The sequence below is a fragment of the Micrasema longulum genome, unplaced genomic scaffold (assembly GCF_059751315.1).
Source record: "Micrasema longulum isolate JH-2025_06_02 unplaced genomic scaffold, ASM5975131v1 h1tg003085l, whole genome shotgun sequence".
Classification (NCBI taxonomy): Eukaryota; Metazoa; Arthropoda; class Insecta; order Trichoptera; family Brachycentridae; genus Micrasema; species Micrasema longulum.
Genome location: NW_028280186.1, coordinates 55,810 through 78,373, shown reverse-complemented (window position 1 = coordinate 78,373; position 22,564 = coordinate 55,810). Strand labels below are relative to the sequence as shown.

Genomic DNA, 22,564 nt, shown 5'->3' with positions numbered 1-22,564 from the left:
GAACCGCTGGGTGCAGGAAGGGAATTGATGAAGAAGGTGATCTGTCTTACGGTTCAGATGTCATCCCAAGAATAATGGAATATTGCAGTGTAGAGCCATCTTTAAAACAAAGTTTTCACATCGACCCTGTCAAAAATAGAATCTGGGATCTCTAGCATGGTAAACACGCCAACAACTTTTTCTTCTTCGACGTTGATCTCTCCATAGCTGGATAAAGACCTCTTGCGACTGAAACTCAAACTGTTTTGATATTTTGAATTAAAATGGATGTTTTGTGCTAAAAAAACCAGAGAAAGGGGTTTTTAGATTATACTGATTACAGAAATGTAATATAAGCAATGAGTTTACTTCACTTCACTACGCCTACAATGGGTCCAAATGTAAACGAAGCCTGAATATGAAAAACATACGAGAGTTCCTGAGGGGGTACCAGGAATACCTCTGCTAAAATGCTGTACATACAACGTGATGGTAGTGTTTTTAAAACTGTTTCATAATATTTCTAGTTCTCTTCGAAATTCATAAATTTTATCATAAAATCCTGTTGCAAGAGGATGCTATGACATCGCACTGCTCTCACGGTCACACCTTGAACTGCACTGGTGGTACCAGCGGGGAGTTGGAAAGTGTAATGCACTCAAAATGAAAAAAACACAAAATCCGGATTTTTGTGGTTATGGCTGGAAAAAAGACACCAAATAGCAAAAAACACACATGCAAACTGACCAACATATCAAAGATTATTCAACTGTAGAGTGATGAATCGTAATGTTTGCTGTTTGCACGGAGGGAAAGCACAGACAAATGTAAATTATTATTGAAAGAATTTGACCAAATAATTTGATACATTGTTAACATTATGGGGTAGGTTTTATGTAAAAAATGAAATCAATATGATTAATAAAACAGTTATTAAAAAAATATGTTACCCGGGGGGTCCTAGATACCCCCCTTAGGCCCACAAGCTACACAAGTCACTTTACCTTTCCATCCTTCTCTCCCACGTAGGCCGTATTCTCCCTCCCGGATCTCTCTTCCCGCAGGACGCGGCTGGTGCCCGAGGCCTTGCGGCGCCCGGAGAGGCGGCAAGCCAGCAGCGCCACCAGCACCAGCAGCAGTATGGCCGCCAGGGTCGCGGAGCCGACGATCAGCCACGTGTCGCGCCCCCCGGAGGTGCCCGCCAAGTACTCCGGAGATTTCAGATACGCTATCGAAACAAATCGTGAGATGATTGAAAGTAAAAACGAATGAAAAAAATATAGAAACTTAAATCGGGCTGTGGTACCGTGGCTGGTGTTGCGGACTCACGGATCAAAGCCACTCTACCCCAACTTGATTTCCATTTTCTAATAGTATGTTATTTACAACTCGTTGAAAATGGTCACCAAAATTGAAATATTTGGATAAATTATAAGAACGCTAATATTTATTTTTATATATAAAAAAAAATTAAAATAACGTTTAATCAATGATGAGTTATGAGTCCTGTGCTCTGAACAGATGTAAACATTCCCAATAAAGTAGAACTCCGACTATCCGAGCTCCAGTCATCCGGATTAGAGCATAAATACCAATTTTCGATAAAATCGAAAAACCGGAATCTCGGTCCAAAAACGCAATATTGAAAACACCAATATCGACTTATTAGATGGGTTTTAAAAAAAAAAATCTTTTTTGAAAGTTTTAAAATTCAAACGTGATTCTTTGTCACGCCATACGTCATTCCGCTCATTCAACCAATCAGAAATCAGAATGCTGATTTCGTTCAGCGAAACTCCGTCACTAGCGTCAGTAGCGTCAGTAGCGACAGTAGCTTCCTATTCATTTTAGTTAGTTTTTTATTTAATGCTTACATACTTGCTTAAAAGTGTCTAATTTTTGTATTTTGACATCAAGATTCGTGATAATGTTTTAAACTAATTTCAATGGCCAGGAACAAATAAACATGAATCGTGTCGTGTTAGGGGCGTGGCCAACAGAAGGACCGTTTATGCGGGAATTCAAAATTAGAAATTTAAAATTATTTTTTATCCTACTAATAATTAGCAAAAAAAAATATAAAAAATTTACTGGACCGTATTTCATAGGCCTTAATTACTTTAAAAATGTTTGAAAAAATATATATTTACATATTCAAGAACATTGAAATCTAGCAGTGTAAAATTAAATATTTCATTTTGACCCTCCCAAGAATCGAAACCGAAACCCACTCGATTTCCTTATTCGGGAGTTTTATCTGATCCATCGAGTCCCAAACACCCATCCAGGGGTCTGGTTCTATTTCATCTACCTGGACGTAGATAAAATTATTAATTAGTATTAATGAGGAGAAATGAATCTGAATGTGTATTACGTTCAGCTTTCGTAGTGATGGGATATCCGAGCTCGGCCACTACTTCAGAATCAGCCAGAAGTTTCATATCCTTGGCGGCTGTCCTCGCAGGAACTGGCCTCCCTCCTACTGACACCCAATAAATCACCTTCAACTCTTCGCTGCCCTCCTAAAATCGAGAACAACTAAAATATTAATTGCATTCTTATCGTAAACGTCCATGTTTGTCTTTAAATGAATCAACAGAAAATTTCATTTAATCATACTTTTACATCGTATACAAAACATTACAAACTAATTAGAGCATCACCTTGAAATTTTTGCTGCGGACAATACGGGATTTCGAGTCTATAAAAATAATGAAACATTGTATGAAGCATATCCGGAAAGTAAGAGTACTGTTTGGCTCTCGTGCTGTGAGATTTTTTTTCTCCAAAAGTTGGCGACACTGATTGGTAGTGGGGATCTCCTGAACACAACGAGCACCAGCGACCCTGGTTAGTACCAAAACTTGCCTTGTAGTGTTCGTTTCTGTGAATGATGTCAATAAGAAATCCCGCCAAGTGCGAGGTGCGCGCTGTCATAAGGTTGCTTCTCGCGGAAGGAAAAACCCCGACTGAAATTTTTGCACGGGTAAAAACTGTTTATGACGAAGGTGCTGAAGGTGTCGTGAGTTTAATCAAGGAAGAACAAATATTCATGACGAGCAAAGGAGTGGAAAACCTTCAATTGTGACCGATGGGTCGGTACAAAAAATTGATGAAAAGGTTTGTCAAGACCGCCGATTGACAGTAGATGAAATTAATGAAATGTTATACGAAACAGTTACAGAAACGCTGGAATATAAAAAAATGTACTCAAGATGGGTCCCATAACAACTGACAGAGTAGCACAAATTGAATCGGGTCGCTAGCACTCGCGAGTTCCTTAAACAATTTGAATTGGAAGGTGAGGATTTTCTGAGCTCCATTGTGACTGGTGATGAAACATGGGTGGCTCATTACACCCCTGAAACAAAGAGATAGTCACCACTAGTTCCCCATCTGCCAAAAAATTCAAAACCTTAATTTCGGCCAAAAAAAATCATGGCATCCGTGTTTTTGGACCGAAAAGGAAAAATTTTGACTGATTATTTGCCTCGTGGAGAGACAGTTACTGCAGCACGATACTGTGAGACCCTAAAAAAGTTCAAAAGAGCCATTTAAAACAAACGGAGGGGAATGTTGACAAAGGGAGCGTGTTTGTTGCACAACAACGCCCGCCCGCACTCGGCTAACGCAACCATGACGCGATTAAACTCGTTTGGTTGGGACATTTTGAACCACCCTGCATACTTTCTGACTTAGCGCCTTTAGATTTTCATCTTTTCACCTTCCTGAAGACTCCCATGGGGAAAAAAATTGTAACCGATTAGGAGGTGAAACAAGAGGTCTTGAGTGGACGAAGGAGATGGCAGGAGAGTTCTATGAGGAGGGCATCAAAAAGCTTGTGCCACGACTTACAACCTCCATAGAACGGGAAGGCGACTACGTGGAAAAATAAGTAATATATATGCAAACAATGTACTGTATTTAATTTAAATACGAAAATTGAGTACTCTTACTTTCTGGATATGCCTCGTATATTGTCCTAGTGCGAAGTCAACTCGAATATAACTCCGTTATATGGTATGGTTCATGTTAAGGACATCGAAAGAGTTCAGCATAAATTATTTCGTTTCATAAATTTCAAACTAAATATACCGATTGAATATATTAATTACACATACTTAAATGATTATTTAAAAATACAATCATTAGAAAACAGACGAAAATTAAATGACTCGCTTTTTTATTTAGAATAATAACATCAATGTTCGATTGTTGTCAACTCATACATTTGATTAGTGTGCGAGTGCCTGGTCGAGTTACCCGATGTAATACTCTATCTCTAATATTTATTTATTTATTTATTTATTTAATTTTACAATACGCCCATGGGGCATTTACAAAAAATATACAGTTAAGTACAAACATAGTGCGTAAAAATTTAAAAGATAAACAATACATTTAGAAACAAAAAGAAGCATACTGCCATGCAAAATAAAAAGTGAAACTTTATATAGTAAAAAAGAAAATAATAATTTTATATGGATATAATAAAAGTAATTGAATTAAAAAGCAAATTGTAAGTAACTTGTAAAGAATTCAAACAAAAAAATAAATACATTTTCATATACTTATAAGTATAAAAATAAATATACAGGTAACTACAAACAAAGAAAGTAATAATTTTATAAATACACAACACATTAAAAGAAATAAAAAAAGATTTTATATACATGTAGAAACAATAAAAAGCAAACTGCAATGCAAAATAAAAAGCGAAACTTTGCATAAAAAAAAGATTAAAAATATGAATATAAGAACAATGTTAAAATTAAAAAACAAATTGTAAATAACTTGTTAAGAATTCTAAATATATATATACACACATATATACACATATATACGTATAAAAAAAATGTTATTAACAAATTAATCTTAAAAACAAATAATGAAAATTAGTTAACAGTAAGTATATATGTGAAAATAATATAATATACGGTACACAAAAATATTTGATAAATTAATATCAGAAAGAGATAAGATAATAATAATACACATCAAAAACAGAGAAAGAATTGTATGAAAAAGAAAGTTTCATTACGACATTAATAATTTGTTTCAAACAGTGCATTTAAGAACGTTTTAAAATTGATAATTGTCGTATTAAAAATGTCTATTTCACAATGTATCTATCTATTGCATGTATTCTGAAGTCAATAAAGTTTATCAGACAATTGCAGCGTAAATCTTAGCTTATAGTGGGCTGGGGAGGTTGCGCGGCGTATGTCATGTGCGGACCCCTAATAAATGTTCAAAAATTAATTCTAGAATGATGCTTCGATGCCCCCCAACTTTCCTATCTGAGACACTGTATCAATTTATGAAGATACGGGACATTAGACATTTTTTTCAAAGAGTCACTGACACATTTCTGGTCATGCGGTTACAAGAGGAGATCCCAGCAGAATGCTCGTACGAGGTTTTCCTTACCTTTGTTATGTTCTGAAGAAAGACTTCAACCATTGGCTGCCCATTTTCCATTACCTCTCTCTTCACAATTTCGCTTGTATCGTTACTTTCTGCACTCGCGTTACTTGACATGATTTCGTCAAACTTCTTTTTCCAGTCGTTCGCAGACCGCCTCAACCTTAACTCGCTAGATGGCGTTGTGTTGAAGTAATTCGTCACATACTCGAATGGAACGTCGACGGAATAATCTGGATCGCTATTTGTAGGCATGGATGTCTCTTCTATGTCTTCAAAGGCGTAGGTTTCTTGGGAGTCCCGGGGGATTGAAGGACTTGTTGTAAAGACGGTATCCAGTGAGGGATTACTGGTCTTTGATGTTTCGTCATTTTCACCAGTCTTGTTATTATTTTTGTCGAGTATGCTGTGGTTCGATGTGTGATGTTTCTTCCTGACACCGGGAGATGGAGTCGGTATTATTCCTAAATGCCGCTCTTGCTGCCTGTAAGAAATAAGTTTTACACAAATGAATTATTTTACATTACATAAAAAATATATATTCAAAGCACTAACTTTGTAGTAATTTATTTTAATAAAATAAATATAAAATAACATTATTTTTAACCACTTTTTTTTTCTTTCTACCGACCAGTTTCAAAGCTACTACAGCGATTAGTTATAATGTGCACTTCATACACCAGTCACATCAACCGCATCTAGCTCGAAAAATATTATACACGAAACTTCAAAGGAACATTCCTCGTGGTAAGCTTTTAAAATTTTTCCAAAGCCATTTAAAAAATAAATAAATTGTATTCTCAAAATGTAGTAAATCCTTAATTTCTTGGACAAGCGGTCCCTCCACAAACCCCTACCTCTCTCCTACCCAGCCGCTTCTCTTGTCCGCGTCTGGTGCGTATCGCTTCGTTGGTCAAATACGTTTTAATCGCATTTTTTTTTGTCGGGGAGGGGTAGTGGTTTGCGGAAGGGATGCTAGTCCGAGAAATAAAAGATTTACTCCATTTTGAGATCATGTTTTTTTATTTTTTTAAATGACTTTTTGGAAAAAATTTACTAGGATTTTTTTTAAAGCTTACCATGAAGAATGCTCCTCTGAAGTTTCGCGGTCTGGCCTTGACAACCGTGTATATTATTTTTTATGTTCAAAGCATTAACTTTGCGTACAAACATTTAAATTAGTAAACATTAGTATTTATTTAACCAATTACCGACTTTTTATGCCTACCAATTATTTTAATAAGGAAACGAGAGTTAAAATTTTACATTCAAATAATAAAAAAAGGACTGAAATTAAACAACATGGAGGTGTTTCACAATAAAAAAGCATTAAAAAATATAATTCCCCTAATAAATAATCGGCCTCATGGCGTTATGGTCAGAGCGTTTGTCTACCATGCAAGAGGTCTCGGGTTCGATTCCCGACATGTTTAATATGAAATACTTATTTAAAACGGTGCTTTCACACTAGAATATGACTGGTGTCTGAAGCGTAAGGCTGATCATCTTACCTTCTGTGGCAAACAATGATCTAGATACGCTGCGTTTGTAATACCAATAAAGTGCCCTATGCACCATTAGATGCGAAAAGGGAATAGTGAAAAAAAATATTAAACAAATATGTTTTATTACAATATTTAAGTTTGTCCAAATGTTCATAGACAAAAGACTGGATTTCACCCCCTCGGGGGTCATTAACATTAACAAATTACAACAGGGATGGAGAATACCTTAAATAAGGGAATATGGAAGGGAACTTCAGTAAAATCAACAGATGGAAGAATTGAAGAAATATGGATGTTCAAATATAGGCAAAATGGTGAATGTTACACAGTGTGTAAAGTGGCCACTTAAACCAGCCAATGACAAGTCATAAGCCCTGTAAATGCCTTGACTTCCATATTCCCTTATTTAAGGTATTCTCCATCCCTGTTGTAATTTGTTAATCTTAAATATGTTTTATGTTTAACAACTGTGAAATATGTATAGATATATTGTTATTATATTATTTCATAATTTTGTAATAGAACACTGTTATGTTAAATGTATTTATGTTTATAAAAGGCATTTGTGCCGTGTACCCTAATAAAATAAAAATAAAAATAAAGCCCACTTTTTATTTAAAAATAAATCAATCATGTAACATTTAACCTCTTAGCCACTCCCCTTCCTAACCCCCACCCCCACACATTCACCAACATATCGCTTAATATGATCAACCTAATTTAAGTGCATGTTCGGACATGGTGGTGTTTGCATCCCCTTCAACTCTGTATGTAATTTATGTATATTTTCGTAAATACTGTGGATACTATGGTAAAAGCGTATTTTAGTATTTGCATGTTGGTGTAGTGAGTGTCCTGACGAAGAGATGAGTACGTCTCGAAACCGGTAGACATAAAAAGTAGGTAAGTGGTTAAATACTATTTTTTACTACCATTAATTGAAACGTTTGAACACAAAGTTAATGGTTATTAGAAGCAAACTTTGAAATCTCCACCAAAAAGGGAAAATTAGTTATTGATGCCAAAATTAACTATAAATTAAAACGTACCTACCAAAATAATAGCGTAATTCAAAACCGTCTCTAAATCTAGCAAAAACAGATTTCGATCATACTACTTGACACCGCAAACTTAGCATTCTCCATTGAGTTGGTGAAGCATAATTACAAATCTCACATTTTTTTCGCAAATATCTCAGAACTCCTTCAATGGAGATTTCTAAGTTTGCTTTAAATACCCTCATATGTTCCATCGAAAAGCATGTTTTTTAATTTGAACATATTACAACAGAGATGAAGAGCATTTTAGAGAAGGAAATATAGAAGTCTAGGCATGCTCTTTATATGCCGGCCTCCGTGGTGTAGTGGTCAAGACGCTTGACTCACGCACGGAAGGTTCCGGGTTCGACTCCCGGTGAGAACACAAAAATTAAAATGTGATTTTTCTCAAGCCTGGTTGTTCTGTAATGTAATTCACCGCTGTAATTGGGCCTCCTGGCCTGTTGTGGTGCAAAAAAATGAAATGAAAAGATATATATTCACAAACGTCAACAGATGGAAGAATCGAAGGAATATAGATGTTCAAATACACGCAGAATGGTGAATGTCACACAGTGTGTAAAGTGGACAGTTAAACCGGCCAACGACAGGTCATAAGCCCTGTGGATGTCAAGACTTCTACATTCCCTTCTCAAAAAAAATATTTGTCTCTTGTAATAATTTGATGTTTTTTTTTAAAAAAAGAATAACCCGCTAAGCCTCTATTTTGAGGCTTGTCAGCAGGTGGGATAGAGGGGATATGAAAGGGGGTAATGAAATATACACCACAACACCCAGACCAATTGAGAAAAAATCTTTCTTTGATTTATTTCTTGCAACTGGCGGGAATCGAACCCGCGACGCCAGTTTACGGTTGGCCGTCTAACCAACTGCGCCACGGCGCCTGTCGCTCGCTGTTCGCTCTTTATATTTAAGTTAGTCGTGATTATAATTATACAATTATGTAGTGTAATCATATGTTTTCATGTAAAGGATCTTTACACCCAAGCATAGAATTAAGAATAGTCCAGAAGGAGCGTAGAATTATATTTGAATACATCGGACTGTGTCCAATAATTCCCCCACTATGCCACACTTTCGCTGCATGCATTCGTGATGTCGCCGCGTGATGTTGCACGATGGGAAAAAATATAATTATAACACAAATGTAAGGTAAAAAAGAAGCAATCTGTTAATTTCTCTAAAATTTTATTGTGCACTCGGAAACATTGATTGACACAACAGAGTAGATAAGTAAAGGGTCATTTAATAAGAGTAATTGAATGGAGAAATGAACTTTGAACTTAAAATATAAAACAAATTTTATTTTACATAAAAAGGATATTTTTTTAAAAGATAATGTCGTTCAAATGTCCCCCACGGTATTGTTTAATCCGAGGTCTAATTTTCATTAGATGAGCAAAGTAGGGTAAAAAAATTTACTACCCTGGCAACACTGACGAAATTTCCATTTTGTTTCTTCGACAATCTGACAGACGGAAAAATAATTTAATTTTTAAGTAATGCATTTGTGACAAACACATTCATTTGATAATTACACATGAAATGTGATTGCATTGTGTTTCTTTAAGATCCTACCAGTATTTCTAAACTTTAAAAGGATACAACAGGGCATGGTTAAATTCGAATCAGGAGTTGCGTACTGCGCGACGTTTACAAAGAAACTAATGGGTCAAAACGTAAACCTACTAATTTATGAGTAGTTTAGTCGCCTTCTGTTTGATGTGCGTATGCGGTTTCTGGACTATCCTTAATTCTATGCCGCCAAGCCATATAAATTGGCTTGATGAGTTCTGTAATAAAAAAATAAAAAAAAGTTTTTTTTTTAAGTGTAATATTTTATGTAAATTATAAATAAAATAAACAGCTCCCTGGGGAGTTAAATCCACCATTCTCTTCAAGAATTTGGACGAACTCAAAACATTATTAATTTGTTTTAATGTGATTTTTCTTTCTTTAGTAAGTTAACTTAATTTGTGAAAAATAAACATGAAAACAGATGCATGTCGAGTCATTTACTTTCTGATTTCATCAATTCAGTGTGAGAGTAGCTGATATTGACAAAACTTTGCTGAAGGTACATGAACAGAAGTACACAGCGAAATTGGGAAAAGTAGGCCAGGCTTGATATGCACAATGCAAATACATCGTGATAAGGATTTCCAACACAAGAATTAGGCTTGTTATTCCGACTTAAAATATAACTGAATTAACACAATCTGGAGGGCCATGACTGTGGTCCCTATCTTGAACTACGCATACGGGGAAACTAGAATAATGTGAATATTTTTAGGACTATTAACAATGTTGATGATTGTGCTATATTGAAAAATAATTTAGATAAGTTATCTGTATGGTGTTCTATTAACAACCTTCAATTGCATATAAAAAATGCCATATCATGAGATTTTTCAGGATGAAAAATCCTATTTTATTTGACTACTCAATCGGTAATACTGCATTGGATTCAGTTACTGAGATGCGGGATTTGGGTGTGATTTTTGATCAGAAATTGTCTTTTATCAGTCACATGAATGATATTAGTAGTAGATCTTTGAAGACGCTTGGGTTTATTTTGCGCATTACTAAGGACTTTAAAAATATAAACACTTTAAAAATTTTATACACCTCCTTGGTGAGAAGCATCTTGGAGTATAATTCTACAGTATGGAGCCCTTATTATGTCTCTCGTAAATTACCATAGAAAGAGTTCAGAATAAGTTTTTGAGATATGTTAATTTTAAATTAGGAATACGTAATGTATTTCGTAATTATGATTATTTATTAAATATATTAAATTTGATTAAATTAAGGGACAGGAAAACTATTAATGATTTATTAGTTCTATTTAAAATCGTTTTGGACAGCCCTGAAATTTTGGCCCTCATTGGTTTTAAAGTACCAGTTAGAGTGACTAGGCTAGTTCAACTTTATCACTGCAACAATCATATCTCAATATATTCTAGCAATTCAGTACTGAATCGTCTACATGCGCTGAGTAATAAACATTCGGATTTAGGTGACATATTTTTATTGAAATTTCCAGCTTATAAACAATTACTTGTAAAACATTTTAGTGTGGAATCAATATTTTAATTATGTTCTTTCTATGTATGCATTGAAAAAGTTTTTACTGTATATACTCCACTGTAAATACTTATGCATGTATGTAATGTAAAAGGTACTTGTACCGTTAATTCCTGAAAAAATAAAAATAAATTAAAATATACCGTACCTACTGACCATCACTGAGGTATAATTAAATAAAGTTGATGCTTCATAGAACGATATTTTGAAATCATGTTCTGAAAAATGAGCGTTGTCGCGTCAACATTGCCGCGCAAAACGCGTAGTAGAGTAAAAAAAGACTAACTATTTACACTATTTACAAGACTATTTACATTTATCTTTCATTTTTAAAGTATAAACGGTATGTTTTCTAATTTATATTGATTCTTCAATTTATATTATTATCGGTATATTTTCTAATTTATAAGTATGCATCAATCTCAGAGTAATAATGCGTCAACCCATAGAGAAGGAGGCTGACGAACTACATTTTATGCAGTTCAGTAGGACTTGATAATTTATAAGTTATTTTTTGTATGCTTTAAATAAATAAATGATAAAAAAATTTTTTGAATCTGTAAGCGAGTATTGTTTTAGCCTATAATTTCTTTTGGTGTCATAAGTAGTGATTTGTGGAATATTTCTTCAGTAGATGTCTGTATCGCGACTCTAAGTATTATTTTAATTATAGATTTTTGTGCAACAAATATTATTATAATTATTTTTTAAATTACTTAAGCCCGACGCCCTTCGTGCAAGTCACCAAAATATTAATTCCATAATCTTGCATCTAGCACCGCTTATTTGAAGGTTGTTAACTATATCAATTTGATCAAGTCACGGTGAAATGATTGTTAGTGGGTGTAAGGTAGTCTGGACACCGCATTATCAGGTTCATACAAATTCATTGGTCAACCTTAGAAAAGCCTTCCGGTACAGGTTGGCTAGGCGGGAGTCCAGATCCGGCATAGCCGGCGTGGCCGGTGCCCTGAGGACCGTGAGCAGCCAGTAGCGCTGGTCGGGCGGGGGCAGGCCGCCCCCCACGCCCGTGGGGCTGATCCCGTGGGCCCCGGGAGAAATGGGGCACTCAGAGACACAGTCCTCGTCTTCTCCCTCCTCCGATGACGAGGGGGTTCTCTGCAATGGATACAATAAGTATTAAGAATCACGGTCATGTAGAACGAATGGACGACGAAAGAATGGTAAAACAAGTATATATGGCGCACTGTTATTTCTAGGTTTACTACTACTACTACTACTTCTACCATCACGCCATTTAGGCAGAGAGAATGGACCGCCACAACGTCTATCCTGGCACATATTCCTAGCTTCTTCCACATTCATAAATTGTCATACAAGCCCTTCGGTTCTGCCAGCTTTTGACACGACCAGACTTAAGATTTTGGTTTATCTGATCATGCCACGTCTTCCCTGGTCGTCCTCGTCTCACGTTACCGTTTATTTTCGCCATATATACTTGTTTTACCATTCTTTCGTCGTTCATTCGTTCTACGTGATCAAACCATCTCAGAGACCCTTTCTTAATCTTATCAATTATACTTGACTCAGATTTACACTCTCGCCTGATTTCATCATTCGTAACCCTGTCCTACATTGGTCTGGAATAATCTAATTATATGTCTAACTAAAGAACCCGGTAGAGCCAAATAAGGCAAGAGACTAGGTTAGCAAGGGTCAACAGTATAATATGACTGCACAGAAAAAAGCCAAGGCGTAGCCTAGTACCAAAGAGTTCCAGATAAGGAAAGCGAGCTGGTCCGCTAGGAGAGCCCTGAGTAGGTGTCTTTCCAAAAGTACCAAGAAGATAGGTAAGCAGAAAGGACTGAAGACGACCCGGATTACTCTGACTTCTGGAGCTAGAAATCCACCTTATAAAGACCAAAATTGGGGGGGATGAGAAATTCAGGGGTCTCACGGGGCATGAGGGAAGCGCGGGTGGCTGGAGGGCATCGCATTATAATGCGGTAGAATATGCAAACCTATACCATATGTTAGAGGAGTTGTTAATACGTAACTATCTCGTAAGAAAAGGATAACAATATGCGAAATAAAATGTATAGAGAAAAAGCGGGTGCCATAAGTTTTATTTATTTACGGACATTCTCCATTTATACTATTTATAGGGATGAATCACAATATAAAAAAGTTAAAAACAATAAAAAATAATAAATGAAGCATTGACAAACAAAAGAGACATCGAGACAACATCTGGGCCCCAATTATCTTCAATTTTATCTACAAAGTAAAATTAAGTTTTCTGTGTAAAAAGCAGCATATGAATACATTTTTTTCTTTCAAACATGTTCAATTATAGGTTACCGATAAAGATACTTTAAATGTTCATGCGAATATACTCATTTTCGTACACAAATATCGATTTTTCTTTATAGACAGTCGAAGATAACTCTGTTAACTTCCCCTATTTATTTAGTGCTCGTTTAAACCATTGTAAACTTCAACCAAAAAAGTCCACTTGTCTTGAGTTAACAATACGACAAAGACGGGGGCATTGTAGAATTAAGGCCATAGTTTGTTCTATGCTGATCGGTGAACAATTTAGATTTTTATGCATAATTATAGTCGTAATTTTCCTGGAATTGTTAAGTATAACATTTTGGTAATTTCAAATTATTTGGAAATCTTAAAGATGCGCTATTATAAACTAAATCAAGAAATAAATTAAATATAGAAGAAGTCTTTATAGACAAAGTTTTACTTACTCCGGGTGCGTCCAGAAACACAGTGGCCAGTAGGGTGGTAGTAGCTCCAGGGGGGCCCCGGGCTGGTGGGGCCTGCGGCGGCGGAGCCCCGTCCCCCGAGCCTGTCCAAAAGAAGTCTTCGAGGGCGAAGCTCCGCACTGACAGCATTTGCTGCTCCAAGTCGACCACATCTTCGTCGTATATGTGTACTAGAATTATAAAAAAATGGAATTGAACATACAAAAAAGGAATAACTCGCCAAGCCCCCGCTTATAAGGCTGTCAGCAGGTGGAAAAGAGAGAATATGGAAGGACGTTATGAAAAATACACCGCAACACACAGACCAATTGAGGAAAAATCTCTCTTGCAACTGGCGGGATTCAAACCCGCGATGGCAGTTTCACAGTTGGCCGTCTAACCGACTGCGCCACGGTGTCTGTCATCGTTAATCTTATATCTGCACAAAGTGGTACGTTAGGCACTACATCGGTAAACTATAGGCCTTAAAATGTAACATGATTAGAATGACAGTTGTCAGAAAAAGTGACGACATAACTTTGTAGTAACGTCAGAGGAGTTATTTATATTGACACACGAAAATCATTTGTATCTGGCGTGTTATTTTTTTTTATACAATGCTTGACACATAAATCAACATAAATGCATAAAATCAGCTTTAAAACTAAAATAAACCTAATTATTAACGACATTTTTACAAGGTTACAAAATCGTTAGAGATGGGACAAATTGATCAATGTAAATTGATCGAATAAAAAAATAATTCATTTGATGTTGTTCACGAAAAAAGTATAAATGTCTCATTTTTTGGTGAATAATTGTGTTAAACACACTATAATAGGCTTGTTTTTGCGTTTTTTATATCAATTTTCGAAAACAGAGTTTCATGATTGCATGAAATAACTGATAAAATCGATTTGATCAGTGATCAGTAATTTCCCATTACTAATGAAATTAGTTTGACAGCTGTCATTCTAATCAAGCTATATTTTAAGGACTATAATTGCAGTATTTTATTCTATATGAAGGTTAGATGATCGGTCTTACGCTTTAGACGCCAGTCCAAAGACTATAATATATTTTAAAGTGAAAACACTCTGTAAAATAAATATTTCGTGTTAACTTTGTCAGAAGTCAATCCTGACACCTTTTGCATGGTAGGCAAACGCTCTGTCCAATTAGACCATGAAGCGAACTTTCTGTAATTTAAAAAAATCGTAATATTTGGGTTTCTCGTGATCTACGCACATACTTAAATTTTTGGTACCATTTTTAACGAGTTGTAACTGTCTCCCTATTGGAAAATGTGAATCAAGTTGTGCTAGGGCGGGGTTTTGTACCCGGTTTGTAAGGCGGACAGATGAAATTGTCCAACTAACGGGTCGTAAACGGTAGCAGATGGACCAAATCAGAGATATTGAAAGAGTTTGGAATGAATGTGGCTAGCAGTAAGCTAGTATTAATATTTGAAGCGTTAACTTTATGTCCAAATATTTCAATAAATGTTAGTAAATATTTGAATAAAACCACATCATCTTATTATTATTCATTAAGTTGGGGGTCAGTGCTATGCAAGCTCCTGACGTCACTGCGACCTGTGAAGATCTATTGTGACTGGTCCCCGCGAAAAGTTCTCGCCCAGGTCTTTAAAGAGTCTGGCTACTGTGTGGAAGGCGAGAGTTCTCAATTTGCTAAATCTCCCCCTTCAATCCCAGATTCGTAAAGAATCGGGCTATTAAATAGGAGGCGAGCTCTTAAACATCCTCAGGTTTAACCAGTGGTCCCCCGATGATGAGGCTCCTTTTATGATTTAAAGCATCTCATTCACATATAATGTGTATAGGTGGTTCCTCGCCTGCACTGCAAGACATCTACAAGTTTCGGAAAGATTTATTTTTTATTCTAGCAGGGTGTTTGTTCAATCCGCAGTGTCCTGGGCGGGCTCTAGTGATAACCCTCCCTTGATTTCGGCTGAGATTCATTAGATCGAAAGCAAACCTTCGCTAGTACCCCTTTATCAATTCCTTCGCATGGCACTGACCAGGTACTTTTTGCCAGAGCATCATGCTCCGTTTCCTGGCCCATGACCTAAGCCCGTTACGAGAAGAACATTTGGGCAACCCACAGTTTGGCTCAGGGTCTATCGGGGCTGTCTCAGCTTCCATCCTTGCTAATTCATCACTGCCTCATTACCGTCGATGTTTGAGTATCCAGGTTCCCAAATCGATGTTATACTGTAAAGCTAGGGTTTCCTAGGACAGCGGTGCCCGTATTTTAACGGCCGTAGTGAACGGTAATGCGGTTGACAGCCGTCGTAACGGTGACTAGAGTGTAGTTTCCTAGGAAAACGGTGTTATCAACACTATTTAACACTGTTTCCATAGGAAACCACCCTCTAGTCGACGTTACAACGGCTGTCCACCGCATCGCCGTTCTCTACGGCCGGTAAGATGCGGGCACCGCTGTCCTAGGAAACCCTAGCTTTACACTCACCGACACAATTTAGCGTCCATAGGCATTCCAGGGTTAATTTAGAATCGATCTCAACAAAACTCAGTGCTTTTAGAGCTGCCCGACAATCTGGGAGAATAAACAATATTTTAATTAATGTTACTAAATCATCATTACCTTTCCGCACCTTATGGTGCATAGGGCACTGCATTGGTAAACCAATCGAAGCCTATCTTGATCATTTTTGTTGTCTGCGGGCAAGATGATCAGTCTTACGCTTCAGGTGCCAGTCCAGGGACTCAAAAACGCCTTTTTAAATAAATACTTCATGTCAACCATGTCGGGAATCGAACCCGAGATCTCTTGCATGGTAGGCGAATGCGCTGTCCACTATACCACGAGGCCGACAATTAGTTAGTAAATAGTAGAATATAACCACATACCGACTTTTTATGTCTACCGGTTTCGAGACGTACCCGTATCTTCGTCAGGACACTTACTACACCAACATGCAAATACTAAGCTACCTTTACCGTCACCGTCGTATCCAAAGTATTTACAAAAAAATACAAGTTTAACAAATTACAACAGGGATGGAGAATACGTTAAAAAAGGAAAAATGGATGTCTAGGCATTTACAGGGCTTATGACCTGACATTGGCTGGTTTAAGTGGACACTTTACGTAAACCTAGTATGTGAAATAATTCAGTCAGATGAATCTCTTCACAACAAAAAAGGTTTCAGCTCTTTACCTTCACTGAAATGTGGATGTTCAAACGTAGGCAAAATGGTGAATGTTACACTGTGTGTAAAGTGGCCACTCAAACCAGCCACTGTCAGGTTATAAGCCCTGTAAATGCCTAGACTTCCATATTCCCTTATTTAAGGTATCTCTATCCCTGTTGTAATTTGTGAATCTAAATGACTCCCGAGGGGGTGAAATCCAGTCTTTTGTCTACAAACATTTGGACAAAATCGTAAAAAAATACAAGAATTACACGCAGAGTTAAAGGGGATGCAAACATCACCATGTCCGAACATGCAGTCATAAAAATTCGTTCGACGTAAAAAGGCGCTAAGTGGTTATGTGCTAATATTTACTAACATTAATTAAAATGTTTGACCAAAAATTTAATGCTTTCAACATATATTTTTTTTTATAAATTTTATATTTGAAGCACTAACTTTGTAGTTATTCATTATAATAAAATAAATAAAACGAATTTGTTTTTATCACTATTTTTTTTTTTTTTTACACCGACCGGTTTCAAAGCTAACAAGATTCTTCGTCAAGGTTTACGTAACAAAAGAATTATTTCCTATTCTATTTTATCCATGTTTACTAAATACTAATTTATGTTGTATGATTAAAAGTACTTCATTTAGAAAATAAAATATTAAAATTAGACAACTAGGAAATCTTAGAAATTAAAAAAGCGATTCATAAGAAAAAAATAATCAATAACCAAATAAACAATATTACTTTTAGTCCACTCCTGTCGAGTTTCGAAAATATGCATCTCTAATTACCACCCTTTTAGGAAAAAAAAAAGACTTGGTTTATAAGCTTAACGTGCAGTATTAAGTAAACACGGATAAAATAAAAGGAAGTAATTCATTAGTTACGTAAACCTTGACGAAGAAGCTTGTTTGCTTTAAAACCGGTCGGTGGGAAAAAAATATAAAGTAGTGGTTAAAAACAATCATCATATTATTCCCTTTCCGCACCTAATGGTGCATAGGGTACTGCATTGGTAAACCAATCGCAGCGTATCTTGATAAAAAAAATTGTTACATGAAGGTAAGATGATCAGTCTTACGCTTCAGGTACCAGTTTCAGAGACTGAAATATTCTAGTGTAAAGACACCTTTAAAATAAGTATTTCGTGTCAACCATGTTGGGAATCGAACTCGAGACCTCGAGATCATTACAACTCGAAACCGAAAGTTGAGACGTACTGTTTAATTATTCCTTTTCCATACTTTATAAAAATAAACATTTCTATAATTTATAAAATTCTGTCCTGTTATAAATTTAATTTAATAAATGAAAAATTAAAATGAAATATTCTAGTGTGAGAACACTCTTTTAAATAAATATTTCAAATCAACCATGTCGGGAATCGAACCTGAGACCTCTTGGATGGTAGACAAACGCGCTGACCATTACACCACAACATTTTTAAAAATGTATTTTATTATATTTTTTTGTTTGTTTGTTTTTGTATTGTCGTTTGGAAGATAGTGAGATAAAGCTCTATGCCAATTGAAAATCTTTTAGAGGGTCTAACACTGTGTATTCCAGCACCTGAATGTCCTTCTTTTTTAGAGCCATCTAGGTTATTAGTGTCCTGACGAAGAAAAGGTTACATCTCGAATCCGGTTGACATGAAAAAGTCTACAAGTGATTATGTTCACAAATGATTTGCTAACATTTATTAAAATAAAAAGTGTTCGTGTAATTTGGTCAACGCCTGTACATGGTACCATCCCTGACACTAATAACTAGAAGCAATTTAACTCCTTTCAAACACGGAACACAAACACCTACATGCGTATTCATAGTTAATTTAGGGATCAGTTTAATCTATGATTAATACCGGTATGAACTTCAAAGAAACATTCAAATTAGTAAGCGAACGTTCATGGTAGAAGTTCAATGTTCATAATGAGAAAGTTCAGTGCTATGGGAAATTGGATATAAAAATATTTTCTTACACGCAGTAAAAATTAGAACATTTAATTGTACGGCGAAAATTCACTAAAATCTATGAAAAAATTAATATTTTTTTTAAATAAAAACAAACTAGAGTAAAACTCAAATTATCCGGATTCACGAGTGTCAGATTTGATTGCTTTTGAAAATAATACAGCGAATTGGTATCATATTAAAAACTCATGTTGGTATTTCAAGCACAGATAACAATGATTTTAATTTTGTTTATTCAGAAAAACAACAGCAATACAAAAAAAATATACACATCATTATAAAAACATAAAATAAACCCAAATCAGTTTTCCACATAAATACAATTTAAAAAATTCAGTTCAGTTAGATATTTATACATGTAGAAGTGCATGTGAGGGAGTTTTTGTGTGTGAGGAGTGAGGATGCGTGGGTAAGTGAGTGGAGTGTGGTTTAGGTAGGTATGTGAATATGTGTGTGAGTGTATATGGGTGTGAGGGTGGGTTTATGGACAGGGTGAGTGTGTGTTTGAAATGAGTGAATAGAAATATCTTAAATTTATAATGTAAAAATATTATTTTTTTTTATATAGAAAAATAATTTTTTTTCAAATGGTAGTTTTTTATTCTTATTTTAAAAGTGAGTTTACTGCAGTTAAATATGTGTGTAATTTCAAAAATACATTTTAATTACGCGCCAAGCGAATCAGAGGAGAGTTCTGTGCATAGTTGGTGCGAACTGTAGGTAGCCAGGTACATTAAGGGCCAACTCAGAAACCAGAACAGGACTATCAAAACGTCCATTAAGAAAGTCATGTAAAATCCCCATATCCAATACCTAACAAGGATCCTCAAGACTAAGTACATTATGTTTATGATTGCATCTTTTTCCAGAATCCTAAATAATTATGACAACTACTTTTCAGAAATTGATTTATATTTCCTTTCTTTAACGGAGTGTTTTTGGCAAAAAGTCAGAAACTATTCTGTGCATTTGTTAATTTGCAAAAAGCGTATGATAAAGTAGATAGAATGAAAATGTGGGGCGTGTTGGAAAAGTATGGAGTAAATGATAAACTTATACGTGCAGCATAGAATTAAGAAGGAGCGTAGAATCTATTTGAATACATCGAACTGTGTCCAAAAATCCACCCACTTTCGCCGCGCGCATTCGTGATGTCGCTGCGTAATGTTGCACGATGGGAAAAAATATAATCATAGTACAAATGTAAAGTACAAAAAGCAATTTGCTAATTTCTCTAAAATTTTATTGTGCACGCGGAAATATTGATGGACACAACAGAGTAGATAAGTAAAGAGTCATTTAATAAGAGTAATTGAATTAAAGAACTTTGAACTTAAAATATAAAATAAATTTTATTTTACATAAAACGGATATTTTTATATCATGTTAAATAATATTTGATGTTTTAAAGATAATGTCGGTCAAATGTCCACCGCAGAGTTGTTTAATCCGAGGTCCAATTTTCATTAGTTCTCTCATTAGATGAGCAAAGCAGGGTAAAAAAAAATTACTACCCTAGCAACACTAACGAAATTTCTATTTTGATTTCTTCGACAAACTGACAGATGGAAAAATAATTCAATTTTTATGTAATGCATTTGCTACTTACACGTTCATTAAGATCCTAGCAGTATTTCTACACTTTAAAAGGACACAACACGGCATAGTTGAATTCAAATCAGGAGATGCGTACTGAGCGACGTCTACAAAGAAACTAATGGGTCAAAACGTAAAACTACTCATTTATGTGTAGTATAGTCGCCTTCAGTTTGATGCTCGTATGCGGTTTCTGGACTATTCTTAATTCTATGACGTGCAGTATCCTCTCTATATGAGGAGAGTTCAGCGTGTGTAAGAGTTAATGGGGGATTTACATCATGGTTTGCGATCTCAAAAGGCGTGAAACAGGGATGTGTAATGTCACCGTGGTTGTTGAATCTATACATGGACAACTGTATGAAAGTTATAGAATGTATAGGTATTGGGTAAGTGTTCAGGTGTGTGTAAGCGTGAGCATCATTAAATAGCAAATAGGAGCGTATCGCAGCCAGAAAGAATGAGTATTGATTTATTTTTAAATAAATCAATACCCATTAACATATTTTTGAGAAACATACATAATTATTATATTTTTGTTTTCGAACTGAATAAATTACTATTTTGTTAATAATTTATTATTTCCTTGTAAATAAATAAAATAACAATTATGATATCTGAGGCTCGAACTAACTCATTATTTTATCTAAATCGTAAACTATAAAGTTTTATCAAGAAATATCTACCAAACACATCAATGTAAGTAAGTTTCGTCTAAATTTCAAAACGCGTTATCTACTGGTCGAAAAGTTATTATATTTTAATATCTGCCGGTTGCGAAATACTAATGCGCTGTTGATTGATCAACACAGCACAAACTATGGCTTGCATGCACCAATGTCCCGATTGTGTTGTATTGTAAACTCGAGACAAGATCTGGACTTTTAAGGTGTAAGTCCTTATAGATTTAAAAAATCACTTAGATAGACCGGATCTTGTCTTGAGGTAGTATTTTTTTTGTCCTAGCTTTAATTTTATTTAGTTGTATTTTATTTGATTAGTACCTGTATTTATTATAAGAAATTGTATTTACTATTGTTAGAATGGACTGCATAAGTCCGTTAAATAAATAAATGTTTGGATAATTTGTATAGCGCTATTTTTGTAAAAATCACCTCAAGGGCGCTGTACAATAATTAAATATCCCAGCACGTTTTGCAGCTACAGAGCGCATGGACGGTTAGGATTCTAGTTCCTCGTCTCCAATTATGATTTATATAAATTATGATACATAGGAGCTAGATTACAGCACGTCTTGCAGCTCCAGAGCGCATGGATAGTAAGAAATATAGCCCCTATTTATTTATTTTTTTATTTGACAATGAAGTATAGAGTTTAAGTGATATTTTAAGAAACGAAAGAAAAAACAAATTTATAAAAATAGAAGTTAGATTACAACAGGTCTTGCAGCTACTGAGCGCATGGACGGTTGGAATTCTAGACCGAATTTACTTAATTTAGATATTTGATAGTTGATAACATTTACATGATATGATTTGTCTTGAGGTAGTATTTTTTTTGTCCTAGTTTTAATTTTATTTAGTTATATTTTATTTGATTAGTACCTGTATTTATTATAAGAAATTGTATTTACCATTGTTATAATGGACTGCATAAGTCCATCAATAAATAAATAATACACGTAAACATTTATTTAAAAAAGTATATTTTTTTATCAAAAAACCCTTAAAGAAATATTATTTATATTTTAGGTTTATTTAATTTATTTTTTTAATTGCGTGATTTAAAAAAAACAGCGTTTTTAAATGGGAAAATCATATTGTTTCCTTACTTTTTATCAGACTACAGAAAACTTTTCATTTGTCAGTTTACCGTGTAGTTTTCCTTTAGTATTTAACTTCCGGAAAACTGTATAAATTATTCAAATGCGTTCCGGTGCCAGACTGCGACAAATCCCTATTCCCGAAAAAAATCAATCATTTTCCCTACTCGAGAGATATTCCCAAATAAATTTCCCGATATTCGGATCCTGGCACGTCCTGGCACCCGGGAAACACGGCAAAGGAACGAAG

General features: G+C 35.2%; 1 protein-coding gene across 1 annotated transcript in view; it reads right to left on the bottom strand.

The window, feature by feature from the left end:
* Positions 1 to 983: 983 nt before the first annotated feature.
* The window catches only part of LOC148271122 (uncharacterized), a gene marked incomplete at its 3' end in the record, with an annotated part of 46,093 nt that continues 24,512 nt past the window's right edge, over positions 984 to 22,564 (bottom strand). The window contains exons 2-6 of the mRNA XM_088241808.1: positions 13,777 to 13,964; positions 11,952 to 12,172; positions 5,410 to 5,887; positions 2,354 to 2,501; positions 984 to 1,207 (exon numbers count right to left, since the gene is read on the bottom strand). Coding sequence (XP_088097934.1) covers positions 984 to 1,207; positions 2,354 to 2,501; positions 5,410 to 5,887; positions 11,952 to 12,172; positions 13,777 to 13,964 — 1,259 coding nt within the window. The remainder of the gene's footprint in view (positions 1,208 to 2,353; positions 2,502 to 5,409; positions 5,888 to 11,951; positions 12,173 to 13,776; positions 13,965 to 22,564) is intronic.